The 11,094-nt window shown below is 40.9% G+C and overlaps 1 protein-coding gene across 1 annotated transcript in view; it reads right to left on the reverse strand.

The window, feature by feature from the left end:
• Positions 1–451: 451 nt before the first annotated feature.
• The window catches only part of SLC15A1 (solute carrier family 15 member 1), a 35,569-nt gene continuing 24,926 nt past the window's right edge, over positions 452–11,094 (reverse strand). The window contains exons 20-24 of the mRNA XM_028112070.2: positions 3,918–4,025; positions 3,684–3,795; positions 2,763–2,906; positions 1,572–1,679; positions 452–643 (exon numbers count right to left, since the gene is read on the reverse strand). Coding sequence (XP_027967871.2) covers positions 452–643; positions 1,572–1,679; positions 2,763–2,906; positions 3,684–3,795; positions 3,918–4,025 — 664 coding nt within the window. The remainder of the gene's footprint in view (positions 644–1,571; positions 1,680–2,762; positions 2,907–3,683; positions 3,796–3,917; positions 4,026–11,094) is intronic.

An 11,094-nucleotide genomic window follows, 5' to 3' on the forward strand; every position in this document is an offset into this window, starting at 1 on the left:
AAAACAAAAGGTAAAGTTATCAGTTAATACTAGCTGGTGCCATTCTAAAGCATGTAAATTCACTTTGCACATCGGCTCCTGCCTCATTTAAAGGTGTTTTCAAAGAGGGTTAAAGTGCAAACAATATGGAACTTTGCCACCCTTTCAAAAAATGACTAGTTAGTCCAAAATAACTTCATTTATGTGGCAGAAAAGGAGTTAAAGGCAGGGTGTATATTCATCATTGTAGAAACAAGTGTGTATTTGTGTGTATGTGTCTACATGCTTTAAATATGAATTTCTTAAAAGGAAAGGACTTCTTCCAGAGTTTTAGGTTCATTGCTGGCTGCTTGGAAAAGAGCTTTCTTGGCTCACAATTCTGAAGTCGCCCCCCTCAGAATGTCCTGCAACCAGGGGACAGAAGTAAGGGCACATTCTGGACCCAGTCCGTCCTCCACTTGCTTCCTGACATTCACATCTGGGTCTGCGAGACAGGAGCCATCGTGGAATATATATTCATCTTTTCCAGGTTCTTTTTCTCATCCTCATTATCAAACTGAGCTTCAATCTCCGCTGGATTGATGTAAGTATAGAATCGGGCCATGATGGCAAATATTATGCAGACAACCAGGAGCAACGCCGCAAATAGAATGTACTCAGCCCACTTGGAAGGAATTGGAGTTGGAGCAGGAAAAAAACAAAAACAATGCACGTTATGGTACTGTATGCATTGTGAGTGCATTTTCTTGCTATGTCTAGGTAGAAGGTGCTCTGCAATTAAACTGTGATGGAAAATTGGTAGGCGACTACCATAGGTACAGGATGACCAGCTTTGCTTGAATGCCAAGTATAAAGATAACATTTTTGTAACCGCACTGGAGGGCAGAAACCAAGACTCTGGGAAGATGAGAGAAAATTTCTGAAAAACCCATGTTAAGGGACAGAGCTGGCCTCCAGAAGGATGGGGACCAACAGAACAGCACACGGTACTCTTGAGCAAAAAATAATGTGCTGAATTGTTCCAACTTAAGACCTCCATATTATTCTTGGCAGAATCTTGCGGTTATGAGCACACAGCATGAGCACATGCTCTGATGAGACTTGAAGAGGGGAGTGAAGAAACAGATAGGGTAAGGGGCAACCCCCTTATGAACCATATGCTGAAACGCTGAAGGAGAGAGTTTCAGTTTCAGAAAAGCCCCCGCTTTATGTCAGCTGGAAAAATTACAACCACCTTCAGAATGGCTCTAACTTTAGGTGTCATGAAACTTTCTGGAAAACATGTTTGTCTTGGGGCCATTACGCTGCATTCACTGAAGCTAGGAAAGATCTTTCCTTTAATAGTAAACCATATTAGGGTATAGGCATCTTAACCCAAATCTGGGTATTTTGGTTGTCACTTTCCAACTGTACAACACCAAGTAGAAATATGAAGAATCGGCACACACTTGGCCAAAAGCCCATTTGGTCATCACCCTCTCTGGCTGGTTTTATTCAGCCGTTAGCTTAGATGACCATGTGTATACACAGCGGGTGAGGGAAAGGCATCACGATGATCACAGACACACACAGTCTCTTTCCCCACCCCATACCTGTTCGCTGATCTGGCCCGCTCCCGCTATTATAAGCACGATGATGTTGCCAACAGCTACCGTCAACAACCATCCTGCTTGAAGCACCGACTTCATGTTGGAGGGGGCCTGGGGAACAACACACAGTCAATCCCTATCTAGATGGCAAACGCGGAGCTGGAGAACACCACTTACCAATGCATTTAGTTGGGCAGTCCGCCCTAAAAATGCACATCAAAAGTCAGGTTGGTTCACATATAAAAAGGATTATCACTTGGATAACAAGACACCCCAAACACTCATGCACGAACATCCAAGAAGCCCTCGTTTCCCACTCTCCACATCCTTGCAAAGCTGTTGTCCTGAGTTAAATGGGCAAATCTATGGATGAATCAATTCTATGTCTATAGAAGAGTTTCCAAGCAAAGCCATCCATCCCATTCTCTTTCCCCTAAATGGAGGTTGCTCTCTGGGCCAGAAGCTTGCTCTGCTGTGAGCTTCCCTGCCATGTCACCGAACCCCTCTTGTCACCTATGATATAGTCATTTTATTCGATTGTGAGGTCATCACAGAAAGGGATTGTCCAGCTCATATTTACGATCTTTACTGCAAGACTTAAAGGTGCTAGGCATTGTAGGGCCACAAGGACCTTAACTGTATTTTGATGAAATTGTTGAGAATCTAGGCCCTAATTGGCAAAATTTACCTCACCAGTCTCATCTTTAACAGTTGAAAGCAATAATATCTTTTAACTTTTAAAAGCTAGGCCTTAATCAGTGTGTGGAGAGATCTCACCTGAGCCTTAATGATTATGAGTACACAACCCAGAAATGAGCACCATGATGAACAGCTGACATCATTTAGTTGTTTCAGAATATAGAATCTGCTGCCTATCATGACGCTGGTCACAGTAATTAATATAGTTTTTCTCACTTAGGACTCTAAATCTCTAGTATATGATGTGGGAATGCAGAGTCATATGACATATGCACCCAAGAAGCTAAACAGAGTCATATTATTATTCAATAAAAACATGACGGGATCTCAAAAAACTTGTTTGGCGGAAGGTACCATAATGCTTTCTAGAATCTTTTTTTGCCCCCTAGAATCTTTTAAACTATAAATACATTGCTTATTGAAGTTAGGGCCCAAGAGCATTTTTTTGAAGGCAGGGGTGTGGGGGAGGGGTGCTAGAAACAATGACCAAGAGACCTGAGAATATGAGAACTCCAGTCCCGTGATAGAGAAAACCACCTCTCCGCAGGTGAGGAGGAAATACTGCGGGATCTGCAGAGCCATGTTAACTGTGTTGGGTGAAATATCTTCAAACACGTGCAGTTCAGGGCAGCCAGTATCCTAAACCAATAAGGCAAAAGCAAGAAGAAATTAAAATGGAGAACTGCTTCTAGAATGAAAATTGCTCAAACAAGGCAAATGGAGTTTGGACTTCTAGGATCACGTCCTATGATTTGTCAAGTAAGTACACTTTCTATTTTTTATTTTATTACTTATTTTTTTAAAAGATTTTATTTATTTATTTGAGAGAGAGAGAGACAGCGAGAGAGGGAACACAAGCAGGGGGAGTGGGAGAGGGAGAAGCAGGCTTCCCGCCAAGCAGGGAGCCTGATGCGGGGCTCGATCCCAGGACCCTGGGATCATGACCTGAGCCGAAGGCAGATGCTTAATGACTGAGCCACCCAGGCGCCCCAAGTAAGTACACTTTTTAAATGGCAATATGCAACAGCGCATATTATCCTCGTGATGAAATGGCCTTGGTGGGATTTGAAAATCTGTCCACTAGTATTTTCCTCTTAAACCAGAGAGTAGATTGGGTGTCAGGTTTGTTTAAAACATTGCCATCTTTTTGAACTCAAAGTTCGTAAGTCCATGTAAATAGTCTATGAAGAGGCATCAGATATTGGTCAACGTGGACTTTCAGTCAGACTCAGTCTCTTTATTTTTATTCTAAAAATAACAGCAAACTTAAGTCAACGGTAAGTTAAAGAATTAGTGGCGAAGCGAATGAATTCTAAGCCCATTTAAAACACGGATGCTAATATTACTTCCAGTTCAATCATTACCAGGTCCTAAGTGTTTAGTAGAACTTCTGATTCAACAGAACGACTTACTGACCTGCCTTCCGATTACATAGGTGAAAGCACTACCGAACTCAAGCCTGGACGATTGGAAATCATTTACACAGATTTGTGGAATCGGTTGTGTTGAGTGTATTTCAAAGCGTTTTCTATGGAAAGAAAGAATAATATAGTTTAACATTCCTGGTATTAACAGCTTCAATGTAGTGTTTAAAGAAAAAGACTTGAAATCCTTGAACTTAGGAGCACAGTGTCCAGGACAGGTACTTACATGCCGGAAGAAAAAAACTGATACTCGCTGGCATTGTGACTGGTCACATTCACATAAACTTTCTTGTCCATTGTGATGTTGAAGCTCTCATCAAAACTATTTATAAACCTGAAACAGAAAACCATCGGTCTTGTGACTGGACCATGGGATACTTTGCTTTAGGTCACAGTACGTGCACCTGAACTTGGGCTGTGCTCTCTTTTGGAAGGAATTTAAGATGTTTATGGAAGATTTCTAGACTTATAAAGGCAGAAGGAAGCCACCCTAGGTTTGTCCTTGTTCACCCATTCATTAGAACACACCCAAAAGAAGTGACCACAGTCTTCTGCCTGGAGCTGTTCTAAGTACTTGGTTAACTAGGAGCTATTGCAATGGTAGGTTGGGATACAGCCTGGATGGAAATAGGAGCTGGTCCCCGCTCCAGGAAGGCAGCACTTTGTGTTCCTTGCTCAGAAGCTTTAGAGCTAAAGGACCAAAGTCGAAGTTGCTTAGTACCCTAACAGTCTCCATCCGGGCTTCTTTCTGGGGGTTGGGGATGGAAGGCCATTTTCTGTCCTTTACCTCTAGGAGCCTGAGCAGGGAGGGGCCCCAAAGAGCGGAGAGGAAGAAGAGGGTTGGTCCTGCAACCAGAGACACTTTTGGGGATCTCCCCTCAGAGAGGGAAGACTGAGGCTGTAGGACCTGGAGTGATGGTGACTGGCACTCTGCTGGACTACAGATGGGAGGGTAGCACCCACAGGCCTTGGTGCTAGGTCCCAAGGCTTCCAGGTGCTGCCACGTCTCCTATGCCTAAGCTTCACATGGAGCCAGTCGAGTTGCTTGCCTTCAAAGGGCCATATGGATGGTAACAGTGTGGACAGATGATTAGATCCCTTCCTTCAACGTTCCAGGCTATAGAAGACCCTGACGCTCTTATAGTATATCAGAGAGAAGGGTGCTGCCCCGAATATGACTAGTTGATTTTTCTTACCAGACAGCCGAATGAAAGCTTTCAGCAGATTATCCAATTTAAAGAATGGGCAGTAATAAGATCGTATACCCAAGTATTGCAGAGAACAATTTAACCTGTACATTCCTAAAACACGTGGCCAAATTTCATCAGCTTTGTGGCAACAAGTAACATTCTAGGTACTGGGAGAACATTTCTCTGAATAAGCTCATTTCTCTGAATACCAAATTCTAGGTACTGGGAGAACATTTCTCTGAATTAAGCTCAGGCCCTAAAGTCCCTGGGTATTTGACTTGGTGTAGTTCGACAGATGCTTAACGTAGAAAACAGAACCCTGACCCGGATCAACAGGAGCCTCATAGTTGGGTGGACGCCTCGGAGTGAAATGGCTGGCTCGCAGGGTGACTCTCTGTTTAACATTTTGAGGAACAGTTTTTCAAAGTGTCTGCATCATTTTATCATTCTACATTCCCACCAGCAGCGTAAAAGCCTTCCGATTTGCCCACATCCCCACCCACACTTGTTATTGCCTGTTTTTGGTTGTTTTTGTTTTGGTTTTTGGTTGGAGCCTGGTGAGTGTGAAGTGGTATCTCTTTGTGGTTTTGATTCGCATTTCCCTAATAATTAAAGACGATGCGCATCTTTCCTGGGCTTTTTGACCATTTTTATGTTTTCCTTGGAGGAATGTCTCTCTCTCTTTTTTTTTTTAAAGATTTCATTCATTTATTTGTCAGAGAGAGAGAGAGAGAGAGAGAGCACAAGCAGGGGGAGCCGCAGAGGGAGAGGGAGAAGCAGGCTTCCCGCGGAGCAGGAAGCCCGACGTGGGGCTCGATCCCAGGACCCTGGGATCACGACCTGAGCCAAAGGCAGATGCTTAACGACTGAGCCACCCAGGCGCCCGAGAAATGTCTCTTTAAATACTTTGCCCATTTAAAGAAGTGGATTGTCTTTTTACTTTTGAGCTGTAAGAGTTCTTCATGTATTTGGAACCTCTTATCAGATATATGATTTGCAAATATTTTCTCTCATTTTATGGGCTGTCTTTTCGCTGTCTTGATATCACTTGTAACACTAACGCTTTCCATATGATGAAGCCCAAGTGACTATTTTTTTCTTTTGTTGCTTGTCCTTTTGGCTTCATATCCAAGAAAACACTGTCTAACCCAAGGTCACAAAGATTTACTCCTATTTTTCTTTTATAAATTTTACTGTCTTCGTTATATTTAGGTTTATGATCCACTGCGTACATTTTTGTGTGTGGTATCAGGTAGGGTCTGACGTCAGTCCTTTGCACGCGGGTACCCCAGTTGTCCTAGTACCAAAACGATTTTAATAAAACCACAACTCTCTTTAAATGAAGATTTCTTTTTAATCTACTTATGGTCAGTTTTGCCCTGACCATACTCCCTCCTTGAAGTATCTTTTTCAGTATGACAGTCATGGAAACCAAGGATTGAAATAAACTGAACTTACCCAACCAAGCCTATGCATAGATTTTTCTAAATCTTAAATTGAGCTTTTTAGAAATGAATGAAGCATATATAATCACATCATCTACATTAATGATTTTTGTACCACTAATGAATAAAAATACCTGTAAGATATTTATTTTTTTATTTTTCTCATTCTCTTAATATATTTTTTAATTATTTATAGCGCACATATTAATTTGGTATAATAATTATATGTATAACTTTTAACAGATACCATATTCATGCATTATGGGTATATGCTCAAATATTTTTATTGGATGTGATGAAAGCTTTAGGGCCACCTCTCTAGAGAAACTTTGTACATGTGGACAAAAAAAAAATCATATATGAATGTAATTGGGGCACTGTTTGGGAAAATGGCAATAACGTAAATTTCCTTGAAGAAAAGAATGGATAAATAAATTGTGGTATAGGCATGCAATGGAATATTCTATAGTCGTTTAAGTGAGTATGATAAGGGATACATATAGTAATATGGATAAATATTAAAATGATATTTTATAATATATGATATTGCAGAACATACACAGGACAACAATATATTAAGTTTAAAAACATGCTCAAGAACATTGTGAATATATACATATATAGCAATATGTAACGTTAAAAAATTCATGAGAAAGATCAATATCAAATTCTCAACTAATTTTGACCCAAGTATTGTCACTTTTTTTTGAGAGAGAGAGAGAGAGAGAGAGTGAGCACATGTAACTGGACGGAGGGGAAAATGGAAAAGGGGAGAGAGAATCCTTAGCAGGCTCCATGCTCAGCATGGAGCCCAATGCAGGGCTTGATCTCACGTCTCTGAGATTGTGACCTGAGCTAAAATCAAGAGTCGGATGCTTAACCAACTGAGCCACCCAGATGCCCCTGTCACTTCGCTTAAAGGACTCTGTTGAAGGTAGTCCATGTAAGTCTTGCAACTTACTGATACCACATAATTAAAACAATTCCATTTTGTTTAAAATTCTGTGTACTCTTTCTTTACTTCATATATTACTCCAAAATCTAACCTCCTGACTTTCTCAAAGTTGTTCTATTTATCAGTTTCTGACATTAGTCTCTCGGAACTTTCCCTTTTTATGGATTGTCTCTTGGACATTGCTGAAATAATAAATCCTTTGATCCATTAAAGATTTGATGTTGCCAATTAAAAGAAAAAAGTTTCTGGCTTATCTTATCCACCATATGGGTGGGTTAGCAGGTTAAAAGGTTGCTGATTTTATGTGTCCTTCTTTCCCAAGATCTCAACAAAGACAATTTAAAGAAGAATGAAGCTTTAGCATAGCACCAGAACAAGAAAGGATACCACAGTTTAGACTGTTCAAAGTTTCCAAAGTTAGGAGACATTTCTGTAGAAATCAAAACAATGGTTCTGAGCCACAAAGGACATCCCAGAGGTACTTCCAGCTCAGACTCAGATACAAAGATTAGGAAAGGGCCAGATGACCATCATCAGAAGATTTCCTTCCAGATCTGATAGGATAGTTGTATGTATGTGCATGTGTGCAGGACAGAGGAACAATCCAGAAGGCACAAAAGAAGATGTTATGGGCTGAATTGTGTCTCCACCCCAACCCCAATTCATATGTTGAAGTCCTAACTCTCAGGACCTCAGAATGTGACTGTATTTGGAGGTAGGGTCTTTTTTTTTTTTTTTTTAAGATCTTATTTATTTGAGAGACAGAGAGAGAGAGAGTGTGTGTGCGCACACACACGGGTGGGGGGAGGGGCAGAGGGAGAGGGAGACGTAGGCTCCCCGCTGAGCACAGAGCCCGATGTGGGGCTGGGTCCCAGGACCCCAAGATCATGACCTGAGCTGAAGGCAGATGCTTAACCAACCGAGCCACCCAGGTGCCCCTGGAGGTAGGGTCTTTAAAGAGGTAAAATGAGGTCATGAGAGTCCGAGATCACTGGTGTTCTTCTAAGATTAGGACACAGACACACAGAAGAAAGACCATGTGGAGACACAGAGAGAAGATATCTATCTTTAAGCCAAGGGGAGAGGCCTCAGAGAAAACTAACCCAGCCAGTGCTTTGATGTTGGACTTCCAGCCTCCAGAACTATGAGGAAATCACTTTTGTTGTTTAAGCCTTCCAGCCTGTGGTACTTTGTGATGGCAGCCTTAGCAAACTCACACAGGAGAGAACAAAGAAAATGAGATGGAACCCAAAATCAGAAAGACCTAGTGCTGGCTACTACCCACATGTAGTTTATACTGCAGAGAGATGTGAGAACACCAAGGAGAAAGAAGATCCCCAAAACTTGGTGAAAGGAAAATTTAATCACTACAGAGAGTGGCAGATGTTTTGTGTGTGTGTGTGTGTGTGTGTGTGTGTGTGTGTGTGTGTACACAGCTAGGTGCTGGATGCCAACAGAGACAAGCCTCCAGTTCTGGGAAGAAAATGGTGGCCAACCTATGACCAAGTATGAGAACAGAAAAGCATTTTCAGGCAAGCAAGGACTTGGCAAATTGCCTCACAGCTTTTCTTGGTCAGATATTTGAGCACAAGTCTGCAGCCAAACAAGAAAGATGACCCAGAATTCAAGAAAGGAAGGCGCTAACCTGGGCAGACAGTGAAAGTTCTATGAGGACAGTGGCATCACAGGACTACAGAGCAAATGGCCTTGTTACATCAAAGAGCATGCTGAGGAGTTGGTTCTCAAAGAGGAAGGTGAATTCCCCGGATCCGTTCTCTGGATCACCCTGAAGATAGAAGCTCATGCTTTTGTCAACAAGAGGCCAAGTGAGTCACAGGAAAACATAAAAGCTGTGCAAGAAAACCTTGGTTTAAAGATGTGGTACCACCGAACAATTCAGGGTACATAATAGGATATTCCGATTAATCTTGACATTCAGAACATTTCTACTTGAGGCTCTATTTCCAAGGATATAAAGTTACATTTCTTTCCCTTTTGGACTTTTATTACATTGTGACTAATATTTTGATAGTTAACCTGTAAATCCTGTTTATTAATCATTTTTAGACTTGACCTAGCACATGGAGTACACGCAAAGATAACTATTACAAAGGTTAAGAATGTGAAACAAGCCAGAGGTAAAGAGAGATGAAAAGTTAATTCCATTTCTCCACAATTTCCATTAGTAAGTTAATAGTCATCCTCCTAATCATACACCTTTCCCTCCCCTGGTTCATGTTTTAGTGGTAACTGGCAAAAGCTTAAATCTGAAATTGTTAATGAGTGGCCACAGGGAAACAAGAGATTGGCAGTAAGAGTTGAGGCATATAGGAGCCCTACACTCATTTCTCCCCCAATTTATTCAGACTTTCCCATCTTATTTAAAAAGTGTATTTACAGGGGCGCCTGAGTGGCTCAGTCAGTTAAGTGTCTGCCTTCGGCTCAGGTCATGGTCCTGGAGTCAGTCCCAAGATCCTGGGATCGAGCCCAGCATCAGGAGCCCTGCTCAGCGGAGAGTCTGCTTCTCCCTCTCTCTCTGCCCCCTCTAGTGCTCTCTCTCTCCCAAATAAATAAATAAAATCTTTTTAAAAAAGTGTATTTACAGTAAATCGGCTTTTTGGTGTACAGTTCTATGAATTTTAACATGTCTGGATTCAGAGAAACACTATCACCGTCAAGATACAGACCAGTTCCATTGGCCCCTGCATCTCCCTCATGCTGACCCATAGCCAAACCTCTCCTCCACTCCTAAACCAAGGCAAACACTAATCTGTTCCCACATCCTTATTTATTTATTTATTTATTGGCCATTTCCAGAATGCCATGTAAATGGAATTACACAGTATGTATGTAACTTTTTGAGACTGGCTTCTTTCATGGCACAATGCATTTGAAAATCACTTATGTTATTGTATGTATCAGTAGTTCCTTTTTTCCGAAGTAATATTCTGTTGTACGAATGTACTCTAGTCTATTGTCTGTTTATCCATCACCCACTGAAGGTCATTTGGGTGACTTCTAATCTTTGGTAATTACAAATAGAGTTTCTATGGACATTTATGTTTAGGTTTTTATGTGAACATAAGTTTGCATTTCTCTAGGATAAATATCTGAGAGTGGGATGGCTGGGTTGTATGGCAAATACACATTTGACTTTATAAGAAACTGCCTCACTGTTCTTCAGAGTGGCTGTACCACTTTGCACTCCCACTAGGCAAAGCGCGGGAGTTCTGCTTGTTCTATCTTCTCACAAGCAGTTAGTATGGTCAGTTTTTAAAAATTATTACATCCATCTAAGAGGTATGTCATGCAACTCACCATGGTTTTAATTTATATTTTTTAAAGGCCAATGATGTTGAGCATATTTTCATGTGCTTATTTGCCATCTGTAATATTCTTTGGTGAAATGTCAAAGTCTTTTGCTGTTTTTAAACTGGGTTATTTTCTTATTATTGTGTTTTGAGAGTACTTTATATATTCTGGATACATATACTTAGTCAGATATGTGATTTGTAAATATTTTATACCAGTATGTAGCTTACCTTTTCACTCTCTTAACAGTGAGATTGACAGAACAAATGTTTTTAGCTTGGATGAAATTTAATTCACCTATGTCTATATATCTATACGTATGTATTAAAATGAAATATTATTTACCCATTAAATAGAAGGCAGTCCCTGCCATTGTGACAACATAGATGAACCGAGAAACATTAAGTGAAACAAGCCAGACAGAGAAAGACAAATACTGCATGGCATCACATATATATGGAATCTAAAAAACAGTTGAACTCATAGAAAAAAACAGTAGAA

Source organism: Eumetopias jubatus, unplaced genomic scaffold, assembly GCF_037043125.1.
Source record: "Eumetopias jubatus isolate StellerSeaLion01/CBP00866 unplaced genomic scaffold, mEumJub1_p1.0 scaffold_3, whole genome shotgun sequence".
Taxonomy (NCBI): domain Eukaryota; kingdom Metazoa; phylum Chordata; class Mammalia; order Carnivora; family Otariidae; genus Eumetopias; species Eumetopias jubatus.